Source organism: Rhinopithecus roxellana, chromosome 21, assembly GCF_007565055.1.
Source record: "Rhinopithecus roxellana isolate Shanxi Qingling chromosome 21, ASM756505v1, whole genome shotgun sequence".
Lineage (NCBI taxonomy): Eukaryota > Metazoa > Chordata > Mammalia > Primates > Cercopithecidae > Rhinopithecus > Rhinopithecus roxellana.
In genome coordinates, this window is record NC_044569.1 from 44,816,183 (window position 1) to 44,838,043 (window position 21,861).

Genomic DNA, 21,861 nt, shown 5'->3' on the forward strand with positions numbered 1-21,861 from the left:
GCAATACCTGATAAAATTCTGACTTCTGCTTCATTTCCTGTTCTTGAGCTGGCTGGATTTCGAGCGGAGCATCGGTAAATTCCAATGTCCCCTGGTTGGAGTCGGCTGATCTGCAGTGCTCCAGAGGGTAAGACCACCACTCGAGAGTCGCCTGGGATTGGAGTCAGGTCTTGTTGGTTCTTCTGCCAGTGGATGGTCGGCATGGGCTCCCCAGTGACTTCACACTTGAGTAGCACTGTGTCTCCCATGAAGGCTGTGACAGATTCTGTCTGAGAAAGGAACCTCAGTGGTCCTAGGAGAAAAACAAAGACGGAAGAGTAAGTCTTCCAAATAAGGCACAATAATCGCCAGTAAAAATAATCACACTTTGTATTCTTTATAGAAAATTGTATTTTACAAGCTGTTTTCTCAAACATCATCTCATTTGCTCTTCACACTTTACCACATTTTCTGTCTGGCACTACAGTATGCTCAGAGGCTAAAAAGTAATGAAGAAGTTGCCATTCATCTCTAGAGCTTATTTATTAGTAAATAAAACAGCCCTGTAAAATAAACAAAGTAGATAAGAGCAGCCTAATTTTATAGATAAGGAAACTGAGGCTCAGAGAAGTGAAATTCCACATTCAAATTCAGTTTCTAGGTGACAGTCCTACATATAGAAACTTGTTCTTCTGAATCCTGGTCCTATGGACAGAATTCCTGTTACCCCACTTTGGACAAAGCGTTATGTAGTCATGAAGATTCATGAAGGACTGGTCATATGGCATACCTACAGCAGCTTCAAGAAAGAGGGATGACAGGAACCACCAATTATAGTAACAAAGGACTGTCTCTTAGGGTTTACTGCTTATGGTAAATATTCATCCACATTTGCCAGCTATGGCTGTGGTGTAGTGAAAAAGATTTAAAAGCTGGAATTAGAATAGCTTGTGTTTCTAGACTAGTTGAGCCACCTATTCTATACGAATACTTTAGAAATTTGTTTCTTTGGGCCATGAAATGGGATAATATCTAATTTACATGGTCACTTCAATATTCATATGAAATAACATGTGAAAATGATGCATTCATATGAAGTAAATATAAGGAAAAAAATAAAAGAAACTGGCCATTACCAAGCATAAGCATAGTGAGAAATAAGCCTTCTCTGCCATGACATTGTACATGAGAGAGGTAGATGTTTTCACCTTGCCATCTTGCACTCCCTTTTATGTATGAGTGGTTATTTGTGATCCTAAATTTTGCCCATGAAATTCTTGTTTTTTTTTTTTAGATGATTACAAATAAATCTATTGGTATCAATTATGCCATCATTGAAAGACCACTGGCAAGTTTATTTTTTAGAGAAAATTCAACTAAATTTTAATTATTATTAATGTTTGCTATTCATCCCAGTTAAATTCTGATATTTCTATATTCATTTGAGTCATTCCATAATTGTTTTAATTGTATGGACATATAACAATAAACTTTGATCCATTCATCAGTCTGGGGTTCATGTCAAGTTTTACTAATCATATTTTATGTTACTGTGATTTTTATTTTATAAATTTAAGTCAACATTCCCCAGGTCTAGGTTTAAATTTTATCAAGAAATCTGATTGTCTCATTAATCTTTAGAAAACAAAATTCTACTGTGTTCAGTTTTAATTACCCTTAGTTTGAAATTGCATCTATTAATTTTCATGATCTTAATTTTCCTCACAACCTGATAAAAATTTTGCTGTGACCGAAAGGGTAAACATAAAATGACCTGAGTCAAATCATAATTTAATATGAGAGACAATAAGCAATGCTATAGAGATGCTATTTCACTTTCCTTCCCTAAGTGAAGGTGAAATTTTACGTCTCTTTTAGGGATTAGAGTTTTTGGGCCACAGAATAACTGTATCTATGAAATATAAAATTAGACCAAAATTATATGTGGGTTAGGTACAAGCTGCTGAAGGATATCATTATAGCTATATCCACAGAAATAGACCTGCAATTCTAGAGTTGCAATATTAAGATTGTTCTTTGTAAGAATTATTAATGCTATACCATGCAAAAACCTTAATATTGATGCAAATATTAATTTATCCCTCACATATATATTATAAAATTATTCAGCTGATTCTTAAACTAAGGCTCTGAAATCTGGATCCACGGGGATACCTGAATAAACACTACAGTTTACCTACAGGGGGCGCCAGCCACTTGCCTAATTTTATTCTTTTTCAGTTAGAAGAACTGATCTGTGTCTGTGCTGCATCTACCACTGGGTGAAGAACAAAAAGAATTAGTTAACAGGTACCCAGGCTTACTGCTCAAAATCCAGTTTTCAGACTGTCTGCATTAGATAGTCTTGTTAGTTTATTCCAAAGAAGTACGTTAATCTACTACAGATTGACTCAGGTATGGATTTAAGGCATGCACTTAGACAGAGTATGATATGTATCTACCACACAAACCAAAGTTGCAATGAGTAGTGATAGATGTGAGGCTTACGTAGGGCAATGAGTTTCAAACAAATTTTATTTTTATTTAATAGTTTTCTTCTTGGTTGTAATCCCTAGTATTTTATTTTGCAGTTAAGGAAATGTAGTCAGGAATAATTTTCCAATACACACAAGTTATATATTTAATACATGTAGGTGAGAATAAAATTTTAAGTTGATTTTAACAATCTGGACATTTATATATTCAGATTTATGGTTCTTTTGAAGTTACACACATTGGATAAATTTAAAGCATTTAAACCATTTATTCATGGTGGTTCACACCTGTAATCCCAGCATTTTGGGAGGCAAAGGCGGGAGAATCACTTGAGCCCAGGAGTTTGAGACCAGCCTGGGCAACATGATGAAACGCAGTCTTTACAAGAAATTTTTAAATATTACCGAGGTGTGGTGGCACACACCTGTGGTTCCAGCTACTCAGGAGGCTGAGGTGGGAGGATCGCTTGAGCCCAGAGGCAGAAGTTGCAGTGAGCTAAGACTGTGCCACTGCACTGTAGCCTGGGCAAGAGGGTGAGAACCTGTCTCAAAAAAAGAAATACTAAAATAGAAAATAAAACATCTATTTTACAACCGAATGTCTATTGCATTCAAAAATGTATTTCCAAGTAGGTTTTAGAGCCCGGAATATGTAAAATGAAATAGTAATTCAAACCGATATTCAACAATTGGTTTCCTATGTAAACTTCATCTACCTGGAAGAATTTAATACAAAGGTTGGGATTGCATATTAATATAATTAGACTTAATAGAATTGGCTAATAGAATTGCATGCACTCTGTGATGATTTCAGATCTTAACAAGCCAGGGTCAGAACTGCATCTTGTTTAAAAGTTAACAATGCAATGGTTGAAAATTTCACATAGTTGATTATTTGTCATAGTGAGAAATTACAAACATGATGCAGTCTTTTCTTTCTGTCTCTAAATGGGAAACTCTACACATTCAAAAGCAATTCTAAGTTTATAAGGCTCTATAAGGCTTGACTTAGCGCTCCCAATATTGTGCTAAATTTTAGCACTTACATCTCATGGTGATATAACAGCCCAGCAACAGTCTTAAAAGAAGAAGAAGTTATAGGCTATCAACTTAGTACTATAGTTTCAAGGCATGTGTATGAATATCTAGTAATGGACAATAAACTCACTATAACTCATATGTATGAAATACTGTATTTTCATAAAAGTCATTTAATGTTCTCATGCAATACAAACGATTCCCAAGCTTCATCCAGAGAAAGATACAGGAATAATTTTGACTAGATGCTTGTGAAAAATACTTACCTGCTCAACAACAGCCCGTTCATGGAAAAAGCCTGGTGCAGACTCATTAGGCCACATCTGATCCATTGTAATCATAGCAGCAATGGTCTTCCTATCCTTATGTTTTTCTCACTCAAATGCACTCCAAACAGTCAAAACATCAGTGCTCCTACATCACTAAAGTTTTTGCTTCACTCTGGAAATCTTGAAGTTCCCAAAATGTGCTGGCATTGTCTTTTGCCACAAAACCAGGCAAATGGTTTTTTTGTTTAATATGTGCGCATGTATCTAGCACAATGTGCCTTTCAGGCTCATTTTCCACAACTTCTGCAAAACAATTCTCAGATCTATTGAACTTTTAAACACCCTAAACATGTTTTCCTCTTGGCTGTATTTCTCATGGAACTTCCTCTAAGAAGGAACATCCTCTTTCCTAACATTTACCTATCAAATCTCTAGTCATGCTTTAGGCACTCAGTCAAAAATCTCTCTCTTTTTCCTAGTCTTAGTTACTGGAAATCATCACTCCACCTTTAAAATTTTTATAGTACTCACAATTTGCAGATACTATAAAAAGTTAAGTGTATAAATAAAAGCTTAAAAGTATTTCTACATTTGTGTGGATGTTTTCTATATTTTATTTCTGTGAAGAATATCAAATATTTACTGAAAGAAAAAAATACACAAATACTGGTTGAGGTTCTATGTGACTCTAAAGGTTTAAATAGAGTATTGCAGACATCCAAATTTTGAAAGTTGGATTTGAGCTTTGGCTCTGTCACTTTCCAACATACTCTGTAGCAGTTTGGAATAATGAGATTACCTAGAGTCACTTCTCTGCTTCATTATTTAACAAGCTAGATGACTTTGGGAACAGATTCAGTTTTATCATTTATGCCATTTTAAGCACCTTTATAAATGACCTTATTTAATCTTTGCAATGGCTCTTTAAGGAAGTATTATTATCTCCACTTTCTAGATGGAACTGGTACCAAACTATTTCAAATGTTTATAGTATGGTTATTTTTTCTTTTCTTTTTGTTTTTTGAGCACGAGTCTTACTCTGTTGCCCAGGATGGAGTGCGGTGGCACGATCTCAGCTCACAGCAACCTGTCTCTCAGTTCAAGCAATTCTCCTGCCTCAGTATCCCGAGTAGCTAGGACCACAGGTGCATGCCACCATGCCCAGCTAATTTTTGTATTTTCAGTAGAGACAGGGTTTCACCATGTTGGCCAGGCTGGTCTCAAACTCCTGACTTCAAATGATCCACCAACCTTGACATCCCAAAGTGCCAGGATCACAGGCGTGAGCCACTGTACTCAGCCCATGATCGTTATTTTTAAAGGTTTAGTACTGAATTATTATACTTCTTAAAATACCTTATTTTCCTGACATAAACAAAACTATTTCAAAAAGACTTTCTTTTATATGTCAATACTCTTTACTCCTCAACCCTCAAGTAGCAGTACTGTACTGAGTACACTTTTTTGTTTAGTATGTTGAATTCCCATAGACAGATTTCAGCCTGAAGTACTTTACTATTAAAAATAGCACACAAACTATTTTTGGTGATTTCGGGGGGCTTACACTGTTAGCCTAGGAAAAGGTTGTTTTCAAGAATGAATTTCAAAGTTCCTACCTTCACACCTAGCCTGGCCCAAGATGTTACAGCAGTTTTAAATACAGAACACATGGTGTTGCTGGAAGTGTCCCACACAAGCCACCTTACAGATTTCCATATTATCTGCATCTCCATACATTAACAAAGATCAGAACTTATTAGTGAGAAACTATAAAAAGGAAGGAACATTTTGGTTTACATATGGAAAAGTCAGACACATATGGAAGCTCTGTTTAATCTCCTTAGAAATGATAAAGACAGTTTTAATTGAAACTTTATAAGTGATTAATACACAGTAAAAGTGCCTGGACTTCAGCATCAAAAATTTTGATGTCAACAGTTCTAACTATAGTTATATAGTAAGCATTGAGTGCTATTAGCAAGAGCTATAGAGTCATTATGAGAGTGCCATAGAGAAATGGGTCTTACCTTGTTATTTTGAGTCCTGAAAAGGATCTTCCATTGTTCCGTAATACTAATGTTAATACTAAACGGATTCATTAGGAGTCTACTTATATGTTACTTTGTTAAGTGTTAATCAATGCCTGTTAAACAGCCGTAACCCCAATTTGTTCCTAGAACATTTATTAACTATCCATGCAAGGAAGAGTAAAGGTTTTACTCTATTTGCAGCTCTTCAGTAACAGAGTGTTTGAATACCTGAGACTTAATAGTCCAATGCAGTATCAGAATTCTCACTTCCTCATAGCAGCTTCCCCCAAGTCTGGATAGAACCAGTTGTCCTACAGGTTTTATCTCCAGTACTTATTTGATAGCCATCATCTAGACTAATCTGTAAATTCCACAAATCAGAGCCGAGTCTTTTTTTTTCTTCTTTTTTTTTTTTTTTTTTTTTTTTTTTTTGAGGGAGTCTCGCTCTGTCGCACAGGCTGGAGTGCAGTGGTGCGATCTCAGCTCACTGCAAGCTCTGCCTCCCGGGTTCACACACTGCCTCAGCCTCCCCAGTAGCTGGGACTAAAGGTGCCCACCACCACGCCTGGCTAATTTTTTGTTTTCAGTAGAGACGGGGTTTCACCATGTTAGCTAAGATGGTCTAGATCTCCTGACCCTATTATCCTCGGCCTCCTAAAGTGCTGGGATTACAGGCATGAGCCACCGTGCCGGGCCAGAGCCAAGTCTATTTTATTCTATACTGTAAACACTTAGCATGGTGTATGGCAAATAGTTGGCCATCAAATATATGTTGAATGAAAAATATGTATCATTGTTAAGATAATCAGTTTAAGCAAATATTCCAGACCCTAAACATTGGAAAGTTTAGGAAACACTAGCAATAACTAGGAAAGCATGAAGAGAGGAGTTAGAGGAGCCTTGGAATGGTGGCTTATGCCTGTAATCCCAACACTTTGGCAGTCTAAGGTGGGAGGATCACTGAAGGACAGGAGTTTGAGACCAACTTGGTCAAGATAGAGAGAGCCTGTCTCTATTTAAAAAAAAAAGAAAATGTTTTAAGGCCGGTGGTGGTGGCTCACGCCTGTAATCCCAGAACTTTGGGAGGCTGAGACAGGCAGATCACCTGAGGTCAGGAGTTCGAGACCACCCTGACCAACATGGAGAAACCCCCTCTCCACCAAAAATACAAAAAATTAGATGGGCATGGTGGTGCATGCCTGTAATCCCAGCTACTTGGGAGGCTGAGGAAGGAGAATCACTTGAACCCAGGAGGTGGGGTTGCTTTGAGCCGACATTGTGCCATTACACTCCAGCCTGGGCAACAAGAACGAAACTCTGTCTCAAAATAAAAAAAATTTTTAAAAAATTGTTTTAATTAACCAGGGCTGGAGGTGCACACCTGTAGTCCCAGCTGCTCAGGAAGCTGAGGTGGCAGGATCACTTGAGCCCAGGAGTTCGATGCTGCAGTAAGCTATGATCACATATCTGTACTCCAGTCTGGGTGGCAGAGAAAGACCCTGTCTTTGAAAAATAAATAAATAATAAGAGAAGGGAAAAGCAGTGATTTTTTTCAGGAAAGCAGAAAAGAGCTGAGACTAATAAATCATTTCATTTGAAGAGACTGGGGTCGGGGGGTGGCAGTGGTGAGGGGTGGACAGGCTATGCGTAAGGCATTTGTGAAAATATTATCTAAGCCACATACAGTTCAGCTGTAAATCAGTAGACATTTTGAATGGGATTTCCTCATCCTCCCTTCACATCACTGTCCCCAGGAACAAAGTTATCAGTGGTCTCAGGGCCAGCCCCCACCCAGCTGGGACAGCCTGGGCAATGGCTGCGGCCATCAATCTCAGACCAATACATATTTCCTCAGAAGCTAGGCACAACCCAAATATTTGCTGTCACCAGGCAGTAGAAATGTTAATAGCAAAAGCAGCAAACATTTTTCATTTGGGCTTTCCCTTTGTGATGCTAAAAAAAAAAATGAGGTAAAAAATCACCATGGCAATGAATGGAAAGCTGCTAAATCTGTAGGGACATCAGAAGTGTTAACTCTCAGAATTAAAATAAGGAGAACAATAGTCTCTCCCTACCCTTCCACCCAAGCATACACACACTGCATAGACGACGAGAAATCTTTCCATCAGATCCAGACAGTCAGAAAGTTTGAATATTTTTGAGGTGTACTCTCATTTAATTCTAAAGTACTTTAGTTTTCAAGCAAAAGTGGAAATAAAGCATTTTACAGTCCGTGTTTATGCCAAGACTTGCCGCCTCTAGGGAGGTCTCTCCTCCACCCACACCCCCAGAATGGGCCTGTTCCTTCTTTTAAATTCTAATCTGAAAACAGCACATTCTTCCGATTTGCCCTCTAGCCTGGTTGGCAGACTATCAGGATCCACATCTTCTCCTGTGGAAGGTCTAATTATTAAGTAATTAAAGTTCATTTAATAAAAAGAGACTTATCAATTGGGGGACAGACCTTGGGGTTGGAAACAGGCCTTGCTTTTAAATATTCAGCAGTGTGGTAATACTCTGCAACTGCCAGAGGAGAGCTGCTGTAAATGCTTTGTTTGCTCCAAATTAAAGCCTGAAGGTTACATCCCTTCAAAGTCAGACCTCCTCTGCCCTTTTTAATTCTCAAATTAGCCAAAGGGCAGAGAATAGAGGCAATCCAAAGTGAAGTTCTCTAGAATTAGTCCTTTTCAAAAAACAGCCAGAAGGCCAATAAAGGATATGCAGGGTATTTGCTAGAAGCTCATTTTGGCCTGTACTTGCCACATCCCTCTGTGAGCTATCATTTCCCTTTTTTCTCTCCCACTCCTTTTTATTCTTGCTTCATTTTCACTGGCAAAATTATGGACTCCCAGGTGGTTGGCTGAAGAGCAATTGTTCTGTGGTGGACATTGCAAAGGAAGTTCTGGTAAGCGTGCCTGGTAAGGGCCAGCCATGTTCACCCAGTGTGTGATCTTATAAGAAGCAATCACATGGCCAAATGACTAAACCTCTAAAGGATGTCAAAGGGAAAGAAAAACAGTATAGCCAGATTACCCAGTCAGTTTGTCCAGCTCTGCAAGCTTAGCAGTGCACGATGAGCTATTGCCCTAAGCCAAAAATAGGTAAGGAGTAATGCCATCAACTAAGTCTTTCTCAGAATCATCTTTGGGGTTTGTCCAATATAACATCCTCTGTAGTGTTGGTACTGTCCCAGATCCTTGAAGCAATGAAAGGCTGACTATACATGAGACCTAGAACCAGATGCCATTTGGGGACCCCTATAATCCCTATGACCAAGAGCCAGTTTAAAGGCTGGTCTATCATAATCTCACCTACGAGCATTGCTAGCTTATTACTTAACTGGCCTTCAAAGCCATGGAGTAATTCAGCATTCTCTGGAATCATCCTTCTTGGTAACATCCTCAGGATCTCTGGCGGTTCATACTTTGCCATTGTAATAATTAGGAAAGGGAACTGCCTCTGAGGGAATGAATTTTATAAAGGCACTGCAGAGAATCACCCAGTAAATCCAGAACTGGATTTCAGCCCCCACCCAGCTTTCCCCTGGAGGTGGTGATCAGACATGAACTACAACATGTCCTAACAGCCCTTCTCTTCTTGATTTCATTATCAGCAATCAGACAAGCATGAGATGGCTTGACCCATCAATGTCTTTGATTAATTATAGGGTGAACAGAGGCAGTTTTGGGAAGCATTGTTCTAGGTAGCATTTTAATAACTTTATTTCCTCCATTCAAGCTATATTATAATATCTACTCTCAGCACAAGGTTAAATAATAGAGTTTTACCATCTCTTCCTCAAACTCACATGGTATTGTCTTTCTAGATTCTTCTTAAAATCTAATCAAATTATATTGAACATCAATGCCATTTCTTTATGTGAAAGTTAGAATGAAATCCTTCTTACAGAAGGTACTAGATAGCAAATAATGTATAGTGGCAACTACTTTTCATCTTAGCTCTGCTGGCATCTTTGGTGACTGAAAGAGGTTGTTTAACTGTGAGTATGCATGAAGCCAAATGCAGACTCATACTTAATATGTAGATCAATTAGGAGTTTATTTGCTTGTTTTACTTTAATGGAAGATTTTCTATAGAAGTTCTTTAAATTTCTAATGTAGACAAATATTCACTAATAATCAAAACTGAAAATATAATAAAAATGAGATAGGATCTTAGCCTATCAGTGGTGCAAACCTCTTAAAATGATAATTAACAATACTTCTGAAAGTGTGAATTGATGCACCACCTTAGTAAAGTGACTTGAAAATTTGCATCAGAACAGTTTAACCACGGTTGGGTACAGTGGCTCACACCTGTAATCCTAGCACTTTGAGAGGCCTAAGCGGGCGGATCACCTGAGGTTAGGAGTTTGAGACAAGCCTGGCCAACAAGGTGAAACCTCTACTCAACTAAAAATACAAAAATGAGCCGTGTGGTTGTGTGCACCTGTAATTCTAAGCTGCTCGGGAGGCTGAGGCATGAGGATCACTTGAGCCCAGGAGGCCAAGATTGCCAAAAGCCAAGATTGTGCCACTGTACTCCAGCCTGGGCAACAGAGCAACACTCTGTCTCGAAACAATCAAACAAACAAACATTTTAACCCAATAATTTTTCTTCTAAGAATCCACATATAAATATACAAAGAAAAAAGTTACATATGTATTTAACATTTTTTTTTTTTTTTTTTTTTTTTTTGAGACGGAGTCTTGCTTTGCTGCCCAGGCTGGAGTGCAGTGGCCGGCTCTCAGCTCACTGCAAGCTCCGCCTCCCGGGTTCACGCCATTCTCCTGTCTCAGCCTCCCGAGTAGCTGGGACTACAGGCGCCCGCCTCGTCGCCCGGCTAGTTTTTTGTATTTTTTAGTAGAGACGGGGTTTCACCGTATTAGCCAGGATGGTCTCGATCTCCTGACCTCATGATCCGCCCGTCTCGGCCTCCCAAAGTGCTGGGATTACAGGCTTGAGCCACCGCGCCCGGCCGTATTTAACATTGTTATTTAAATTAGTAAAAATATAAAATGGGCTAATTGCACAATTGGTAATTGGTTAAGCAAATTATAGTATACTCACTGTACATAACATTATATATCCATAGAAAATTATGTTGACATTTTTTAAATGAGTGAAAATTACATTTCTCATTTTTTTCTAAAACACACATATCTTTAAAAATACAAAAGGAAACTTTCCTAATGTTTCTAATACTCTATTCAGTGCATTATATTCAGTGAAATTTGCAAGCAAGTCTTCATGAGCATATTGATTTCATGAAGACATGTTTACCTCCACAAGCTTTGACAATAATTTTAATTCTCTCTTCTGCAAATAAAATTCTTATTACAAAAACCTGAGATTGGTTTATAATCAATAGTAATGAATAGTTTGACAGAATTAAGGCTGAGTCTTTCTATTAAGCAAAAAATCTCATTACACATGGCTAATGAATGGTTGCAACACTCGTAAAAGTTGATTGTGAATATGGCTGATATTTGTTGGGCCTACTTGAAAGCATGCACAATTCAGGACAAGCAAATCCTTCAAAGCAGAAAAGCAAACTCTAAGTTGGTATGATTTCTGTTTTTCATCACATCACTGTCACCACCCTTTCCCTACTTTATCTAGGATCTCCTTCCATGCACCCCTACCTGCACTGACTGCATTACTTAATGGGAATTCCCAGATCACCCATTCATTCACTCAGTCAGTGTGGTGACTAATTCTATGTGTCACCTTGACTGGGCCATGAGGCACCCAGCCTTTTGGACAAACCTTATTTTGGATGTGTCTATAAGGTTGTTTCTAGATAAAATTAAAATTTAAAGCAATAAACTGAACAAAACAATGTCTTCCCCAATGTGAGTGGGCTTTGTCCAATCCATTAAAGGCCTGAATAGAACAAAAAGCAGAATGAAAGAAAATTCATTTTCTGCCTGACTGCTTGAGCTGGGGCATTAGTCTTCTCTTGCCTTTGAACTCAGACTTGAACTGGAACTTTCACCATTAAGTCTCCTGGTTCTGAGGCCTTCAGATTCTAACTGGAACTATAGCATCATGTCTCCTGGGTCTCCAGAGCTTGCCAATTACAGATACTAGGACTTCTTAGCTTCCAGAATCATGTGAGCAATTCCTCGTGTTCAATCTCTTTCTCTACTTATCTTTCTAAATAGATGGATAGATCCTATATATTGTATATAATATATACAATACAAATACATAATTATATTGCGTTTATGCGTGCATGTGTGTGTGTGTTCTGTTTCTGGATAACCCAGAGTAATAGAGTCAGTCAGCATTTATTGGACATCTAGTATGTGCCAGGGATCATCCTAATTGCCTGAGGAATACAATGATGAACAGTACCAGTTTCTTTCCTCAAAGAATTCATAGTCTAGTAGGAAAGGCAAATATATAACATAGTGCACTATGATAAAAATGAAAGACACTGGTGGAGGAAAGATAGAATAATCCTCAGTGATGCCTACTGGGAAATCAATAATCAGAAAAGAACTTCAAAAATGGTGGACTATGGCTGGGTCTTGAATAAAGAATGGGAGTTCACCAGGTGCCCAAGATACAAAAGGATATTCTAGACAGAGAAGCAACATGTGTAAAAAGATAAAATAAAACAGTGAATCTAAAGACCACACATGTTTTTGGAGATGGCAAGTAAGTCAGTAAATAATGGGAAGCAGTGAGGAGTTTGAAAACTTATGTTTTTTCTACTTCATAAGAGAGGCTGGTACTGTTTTTTTAAAAATTGTATTGTAAGTTTTGTGTGTTTTGACTGCAGAAGTACTGTGATCTTCATGGGGTGGGGGGGAATCTATGACTCCTATGTTTTGGTATTGTTCCCTAGGTACACAGTAGCACTCAATAAACATTGACTAATACCCAAATTAATGAACAAATAGTAACGTATGTTTCTGCTATATTAATATGTTATATCATGTTATGTAACAAATTGTGCTATGTTATAGGTAAGTCCAGTTACTGTTCAGAAAATGATTCACTCTTCTCGATTTTGGAATTCCAGGATAGGAATACAGAATTCACATCCCGCATATTTTCTGAATGAAACGTTACAAAGCCCAAACAACAAGGATTTTCATAAACAGAGAAACTTGACAAGACATTTTTCTGTTCATTTCAAAGGTCAGTGAAACAATAATTTATTGGGTTATAATTGTTTCAAACTTTTAATTGAGCATGTTACCCAAAGGATTAAATTACCCAAAGGATTAAATTATCTTCTACCTGACAATCTATTAGCTGAAGTTCCTATTTTTCTTCTTACCAGTGGCAGTCATTGAATACATACCAGGCACTGTATTAGGTTTAATATAAGGTTTTGTCTTTATTTGGCTGTAGATGGCCCTGCTGAGATTCTCTGGCAATACTTTTTACTCTACATTGTTTGGTAGGACTACCCTCTTCTCAAAATAAATGATTTATTTTCCTGCCAACCATATGTGCCTGAGTGCTATATTCAAAATCTGTAGACAGAGACAAAAAAAGGGAGAAGCCTAAACGAAAAAAGTTTTCATTGCAAGGAGGCAGTAGAGAGAGTAGTGTCTGCTCAAAGCCTTTATTCCATATTATATAATTCATTAAAGTTAATTTGGTAATAGCTAAGATTCACATCAAATATATCAAAAGGAGTCTATTTTTCTTCTCATAATTTTAATATATTTTTCCTCCTCATAAAATCCACTTTGTAAGATGAGAAGCCAGAAATCCCAACAGAAATAATAATTTAGATTAAAGACTTCTGGTAAATCTATATAATTTTAATTTCCATTTAGAAGTACCTACTGGGGGAAAATTGGAGCTAATAAAATGCCTTTGCACAATGAAAATGGAAAACCAAAATATTTCTGCTTAACTGCATAACTTGTGTGATTTTCAACCTTTTTTACTGAGACTCCGAGAAAATCAAAACTTGTTTAAGAATTACCAAATTTTTGATAACCTGACCCAGAATAACCAGATATAATAGCCACTTGAAGGGGAAATGACGATGTTTGACGCTAAAGTTTATAGTTTGAAATGTGTCTCAAACTCACCAGAATCAAAGTTTACCACAAAAGCCTGAAATGATCTTTTATCTCAACATATTTTGTTCTGTACTTACACCCCAGCAATCATTGGGCTGTAGAAAAATGTCAGTACATTGGAGAATAGTAAATCATCCTTCATAAAAGTCTTTCAGTTCTTTCAATTGTGGGGTCATTCTCCTGGGTCCAGTTATATCACATGACACCTAGTCTGAGAAGAAAGATGGGGAAAGGGCACACCTGGGAAGTCAGATATATTTCTACCCTGCTTCTTTGGGGGCCACAATCTGGCTGCAGGTATGTGTGGTAGGAAGTAAATTATCCCTTCAGAACAGCTTTAAAACTCAAGTGTCAGGGTACTTAGGCAGTTTTTATAGAATCAGCAACAACATTGCTTCCAAGCTTGTTTATCACCTTTCCTGATGTTAATATCTACGAACTTAAAAAGAAGTATTAAAGTATCAATAAGTAATTATTTAAAAAGATGTGTGATTCAATAGGACATGGGCTTTGAAGCTCAGTGGGCCAAGAGGAATATGGCAAAAGATTAACCTGGGGCTGTAAGCAGGGTTGATAATTCAGATGCCATCCACCACCTTAGTAAGTCTGCATTTTATTGCAACCACATTGAGATGTTATTGAGGGGTTTTAAGCAAGGAAATGACGTGATCAGATTTACATATCTGGAAGATCATTCTCGCTGCTGTATAGAGAATAGTTTGAGAAGACGGTGGTGAATACAAGAGTGGAAGCAGGAATCTCAGAGAGAAACTTAGCAGTCAAGGCAAAAGGAAATAGACAAGTAAAGTAACAGTGGGGATGGAAGAAAGGAGAAAGTCTAGCTCTATTTTGATACAGAATGAACAGAATCTACTGAACGTTAGTATGGTTTATGAGAAAAAGGGATGGGTCAAGAACGAACCTCAGTTTCCAAGTAAAATATTTAGGTTGTGATTTTGCTTAGGTTATGTGTGTGTAAAAATGCAGTGGTATGGAAGACAGCAAAAAAATAATGCATGTGAGCAAGAGATATGGTTAAAAACTAAACAGGAGTAAGAAGTTAATTACTCGACTTCAATCTCTGAATCTCTAAAATGAAAAGGGTTACAGAGGTTGACCCCCAAGGTTTCTATTATTTATAAAAATACATTACTTTGGGATTCTATGTTTAAACAACCTAATATGTGGTCAGACCTTACATTTATCCATGTCATTCTCATTCATGACATAATTTATGTCAATCATTCAGGACATAATTTAAAAACTAATGTAATAGACACACCAGACACTGAAGCTACTGAAGCAAATTATAAACATTCCCCATCACTGCCCTAAGAGAACCGCCTGTCTGGTAGAAAATGCAGAGTTCACCAGGCAACATTTATCATCAGGGTTCTTAACAGAGGAGTTTAAAAACAAGTGTAGGGATTTACGGCAAGAGAGGAGTCAATGAAAACCCCAATTTGGCAAAAATCTGACCGACTCAAGTTAATTTGAACATTAATTTGAACATTAAAGTATTATTTCCTTTGCTTATAATAACTAAACTATCTTGTCATTTATTGACCCTTATTAATTTTACATCATTTACACTGATTTAATTGGTTCTGTAGATAGAACTGTGGTTCCCAAAGGTTGTCTAAATTTTGCTGTTATTTAAAAGTCGTTCAGCTTTTCAAGGAAAAGATCAAGAACCTACATTTAAAAGAGCTGGATTTATCTCAAATTTTGCCAGGTTCTATGACTTTGCTTTGAATCAAAGTCTGCATCCTTTAACGCAAACTCCTTTCATATATTTTACTTTTCTCTTAGCCTCAGAATCTGGGGATTTGAGACAATATTTAAAGTGATGTATAGATACTTCTACATCAGAACAGTATTTGAGACACATATCAATTTTGTTTTTGTAATTGTAGTTTGTCCTTTTAGAAAACTGCTGTTGAACTGAGTCTTAGATGTAGAACTATCTACTAAGATACCAACAGAGTTCATCAATCCGAGGCCACCTGTGTGATATGTGAAGTGTGTCTTCAAGGTAATTTCTCACTAGTAAATTGACAAAGGGTTAACCTAACTTAAAGCTTAAATCTGGGAATATCATTAACACATCGACATTTTCCAAATAACTCACCTGATATGTACACAGTGAGCTGGTTTAGGAGGTTTTACGAAATCATTTACTAGGAATTCTTGTTTTCTATATTGCTTTATTAGTAACCATATGTTCTATCCCCACTAGTCTTCTCACTGAGCTCCTAAGCATGACTTTATGCTTTCCTATATACCTCACTAGCTATGCCTCCCTCTGCCCTCCAACCCTGTGTTCAATTAGTTTGCTCTTTCCCAACTCATGAGGGCTGAACCTTGGTTGGAATTGCTCAACATTGCATCCTCTTTGCCTGGTACACAGTAGGCACTCACTAAATATTTGTTGAATGCACAGCTAAAATATCAGAATGCAACTCAAACTTCTAAAACCAAATTGAATCTATTTTTCTATGTTCTTTGTTGATATTGCATAGATCTTAGTCTCACAGACACGCATTTGGAAATCAGCAGCTCCATATTGCTACAGATACCATATTTTCATCCAATTAAATTTTAGATTGCTCAAGGCCTGATATAGTGCTCTATATTTCTTCGGATATTCAGTGTCTTACACATGGTAAAAACACCAAATAACGCTCTCCTTGTTTTAAAGTCTGATCACATTAAGAATTATTTTTGTTTTGTTCATTTAGGCAAAGGACCATCTATTAAGAAAACTCTAAAATATTCTGCTTCAATTGATTGACTTCATCTTAAAGTTCTGATGACTGAACTTTAAGTTCTTAAAGTTCTGATGACTTATCATTGCAGAATATTTTGGTGATGGCCTCAATTTATGAAAAATTCTTTATGGTAATTCAGAATTTAAAACTTACAATAATTTTGACCCTAAAGGGTTGGATTCTCTTTGAAACAACTAATATGAAAATGTTTTGTAAGCCAATTAACTGTGCAAACAAGATTTATAGTACACTCTATATTTTGTAAAGTGACTTCTGTTTCTGAAACGTAGGGACCCAACCATAAATTTTCTACACCACTTCTCAATCCCTGCTTTACCTTGATGGCTTTGATGTCAATAGCTACATATGTCTCCAAAAATCATTCTATAAGCTTCTCACAAGTAAGAATGAGACTTAGTTCTTTTGCAGTCTCAGCCTAGCACAGCACCTTTAGAGTAGTATGTGGTCAATGGGTAGTGGCTGATTAATTATTGAAAGTCTGATATTTCATTTGTACTTCTTTCTATCCTTCCATACTCATCTACTATCATTTTTGGAACTCCCTAGTGGTTTAATGAAAGGGATCTGAATATATACAAATCTTAGATTTATCACTTTAAATCTAGAAAGGGCCTTAGTGATCAAATACATTCAATCATTTCCTTTTATGAAAGAATATATAATGAATATGAAAAACTGATTTTTTACCCCATCTCCAATTCCTAGTTCCAAATCTCATATATTAGAGGTTCTCTACATCTAATCTTTAATTGATGATTGAAAACACATTTCCATCTAAATGCATTTAGTGCTCAACATTCCCTCCCCTGTTGAGCTTCCTGTTTGAAAAGCCAATTAAATTGGTTATACTGTCTTATATTGTGACATATGTGTATATGTGTATTTATGTGCATGATTAATATTCATACATGTGCTTCTATATATATATGTGTATGTGTGTGTGTATACAGATGTCTATGTAAAGAGGGGTATGTGTATATGTATACTTACATATATCCCTCTGTTTTTATGTAGGCTTCTGTATACAGACATACACACTTGCTTCACATGTTTTCTTGCTAAAATATATGGTAAATTATTAAAATCAGTGGTGAATTCATTGGGAAAAGCAATCTTATCATAGTGCATTGTTTCTTGTTGTTAAAAAGTAATCTTATGTTAATAACTGACATAATTAAGAAAACTATTTTTTGCAATATTTATATATATGTATGTATTTTGCCCTTATAGAACACTTTTCATGCTTGTTATTTCCAGTACTATTTTTAAGTAATCAGAACATAGATCTAGAAATAAGCTGACTTGGGTTCTATCATTTAGAGAAATGGTAATAGTCTTATAAACCTTGAACTTGTCCATAACAGATTTTTTCATGTGATTCAAACTCATCAGAGAAGATGCCTTATTATTCACACCAAGCTGAACTGCTAATTTTCAGAAACAAATGCACCTGTGGAAAAATAAATCATATCTTTAAATTGTATTATCTACTGACAAGACCACATACTGTTTTGTCCTTGTTGTTAATACAGAAATCAGAGGGTGTAAATCTCTTCATCTTTTTGTCAGCAATTCTGGCCAGGGTGTTAATGGCCTGCAGCCAGGAAGTTGTATAGGCTTCCAGCCAATCAGCAATGAGACCATTTAATTAGATTTTCAAACAGGAAGCACAACAGGGGAGGGGACACTCCGTGCTAATGCATTTAGATGAAAACGTATTTTCAATCACCAATTAAAACAAAGGACAGGAGATTTTAATTCTTTGTGATATAAAGTGGATAGACTCTTTTCATTTATTAAGTGATAAAGGCTAATTTTACTAATTGAAAGTGCATTATCAGTGTCTTAAGAGACTTTCTTTCAAAGGCTAAACCCAGTTTCCCCCTGCCAAAATGAAAGTACTGTGTTACTTCAGTGAAAAGCATAAGAAAGGTCTCCTGCTTGGAAAAACCAACACATCTAAGAGCAGATGGTTTGGTCTGATATAGAGACTGCAAACTAATTCTGAGAAAAATTGGATTTAAAAAATAATGACATCAATAATTACTATTAAGAGTTGGGTAAGCTATACTATGAAACTGGATATTCCAAATTTTGACATTTTGAGGGAAAAAAAAATCTAGAAGTTGAGATAAAGAATTGCCTAAATTTGTGACTTGGAAACGATATTCTCTGGTATCCACAGGGATTGTACTATAAAAGCGTTAAAGTTTATATAATTTGTAAGCAACTTTTTAAAACATTTGTTAATAAATAAGAGGGGAAGTGACCCTTGATTCTATCATTGTGGACAAGATCTAAACATAAAAGTTTAAGATTAGTATCCTTAAGTCTTAATTGCATAGTATCAAACTCTGAACACCTTCACCTTTTGCTGGAACTATCTTTTTGCAGCTAAGATGACACAGACGGAATAAACCTAATATAAAGCATTAGGCAGCACAAAGGATAGAAAATAATATGTTTGGCTGTCCATTTCTGCAAATACATGTTGATGATAATTTTTTAAAAAATGATGATTTTTTTTCTAAAATGCTAGAAGAGGTAGTACAAGGATAGATGAGCCTGCATTAATTAGTCCTAAAAATTGCAGAGTGATAACAGGATTTAGATAAAAGCACAAAGAATCTACAAGATCTTAATTAGGGATCAAATTCAGCACTGAGTTTGCAATACTGCTTCAAACTGCTGTCTGACTTGAAATCTTGCCTTTCATTTAACATGCCCGTGTTCTCACACACATGGCTACTCCATTTCAATCTGTTCCTGCTCAGATTACCCTAGAAGAGCCTAGAGGGCACTGCTATCATCTTGAAGCAGTCTGTGGCAGAAGGCAGCAAACTACAGCTAAAGGGCAAAATCTAGCCCACTGCCTGTTTTTGTGGGACCTACAAGCAAAGAACAGCTAAACAGAATAATTTTAAAAAGAAGAAGAGGAGGCAGAGTAAGATGGCTGAATAGAAGCCTACATTTAGAATGGCAATCATTAAAAAATCAGGAAACAACAGGTGCTGGAGAGGATGTGGAGAAACAGGAACACTTTTACACTGTTGGTGGGATTGTAAACTAGTTCAACCATTGTGGAAAACAGTGTGGCGATTCCTCAAGGATCTAGAACTAGAAATACTATTTGACCCAGCCATCCCATTACTGGGGATATACCCAAAGGATTATAAATCATGCTGCTATAAAGACACATGCACACGGATGTTTATTGCAGCACTATTCATAATAGCAAAGACTTGGAATCAACCCAAATGTCCATCAGTGACAGACTGGATTAAGAAAATGTGGCACATGTACACCATGGAATACTGTGCAGCCATAAAAAAGGATGAGTTCATGTCCTTTGTAGGGACATGGATGCAGCTGGAAACCATCATTGTCAGCAAACTATCACCAGAACAGAAAACCAAACACCACATGTTCTCACTCATAGGTGGGAATTGAACAATGAGATTACTTGGAGACAGGAAGGGGAGCATCACATATTGGGTCCTATTGCGGGCAGGGGGTAGTAGGGAGGGATAGCATTAGGAGATGTACCTAATGTAAATGATGAGTTAATGAGTGCAGCACAACAACATGGCACAAGTATACATATGTAACAAACCTGCACGTTGTGCACATGTACCCTAGAACTTAAAGTATTAAACAAAAATACAAAACTAAAAGAAGCCTACATTTGCCATGCCCCCCAACACACACGAAATTTTAACAACCAACTATGCACCAAAAAGCACCATCAGAAGAACCAAAAATCAGGTGGGCACTTACAGCGCATGGTTTTAACTTCATTTTGCTAAAGAGACTCTGAAGAGGGTAGGAAATAGTCTTGAATCGTCAACACCAACCCTCCCCCCTTTCCCCAGCAGAAGAAACCAAGGTTTTGCCTGACCCCCCTCCTCCAATAGACAGGAAAAAAGACAAAGAATATACTACAGCTATGGGACCTTGTCTTAGGCAAGTTACATTAGAAGGGGAACTCTTAGCCTGCCAGGTAATGCAAGATGCACACAGAGAGAGTCTGTGCATTTGTGGGACAGACAGCACAGCGACTGGGGGACTTTACATTGAACACAGTGCTACCCTGTCACAGTGCACAGCAAAGCCCTGCTGGGCTCAGCTGGTGCCCATTCATGGACAGAGCATTTGGACCAACCTAGCCAGAGGGGAATCACCCATTCTAGCAGTCAGAACTCAAGTTTCTTGGCAGGCCTTGCCACCATGGGCCAAAGTGCTCTGGGGTTCCAGGTAAACTCAAAAGGCATTCTAGGACACAAAGACTTCAATTCCTAGGCAATTCCTAGTCCTGGGCTGGACTTAGAGCCAGTAGATTCAGATGGCATGTGACCTAGGGAGATAGCGGATGGGGAGGCTAAAAGAGTGCTTGCAGCACTCTTCCCCCAACCCCAGGCAATGCAGCTTGCAGCAACAAAAGTGACTCCTTCCTTCTGCTTGAGGAGAGGAGAGAGTAGAGGAAAGAGGACTTTGTCTTGCATCTTGGATATCAGTTCAACCACAGTTGTTTTGAAGAAATGCAACAAAATTAAAAATAATACAGCAAAGAAATTCAGAATTCTATCAGAAATTTAACAGAGATTAAAATAACAAGAAAGAATCAAGCAGAAATTCTGGAAATAAAAAATGCAATTGACCTATTGAAGAATGCATCAGAGTCCCTTAATAGCAAAATGGATCAAACAGAAGAAAGAATTAGTGAGCTTGAAGGCAGGCTATTTGAAAATACACAGAGGAAATAAAAGAGAAAGGAAGAAAAAATAATGAAGCACACTTACAAGGTCTAGAAAATAGACTTAAATGGCAAATCTTTCATTGGTCTTAAAGTGGAAGTAGAAAAAAAGACAGGAACAGAAAGTTTATTTAAAGGGATAATATCAGAGAACTTCCCAAACCTAGACAAAGATATCAATATTCAAATACAAGAAGGTTTATAGAGCACCAAACAGATTTAACCCAAAGAAGACTACCTCAAGGAATCAAACTCCCAAAGATCAAGGATGAAGAAAGGATCATAAAAGCAGCAAGAGAAAAGAAACAAATCACATACAATGAAGCTCCATTATGTCTGGCAGCAGACTTTTCAGTGGAAACCTTACAGACCAGGAGAAAGTGGCATGACATATTTAAAGTGCTGAAGGAAAATAACTTTTACCCTAGAATGATATATCCAGTGAAAATAT

General features: G+C 37.2%; 1 protein-coding gene across 1 annotated transcript in view; it reads right to left on the reverse strand.

The window, feature by feature from the left end:
• DCC (DCC netrin 1 receptor) overlaps positions 1-21,861 on the reverse strand; it is a 1,242,672-nt gene that overhangs the window by 651,199 nt on the left and 569,612 nt on the right. The window contains exon 3 of the mRNA XM_030926166.1: positions 8-292. Within this exon, the coding sequence (XP_030782026.1) occupies positions 8-292 (285 nt within the window). The remainder of the gene's footprint in view (positions 1-7; positions 293-21,861) is intronic.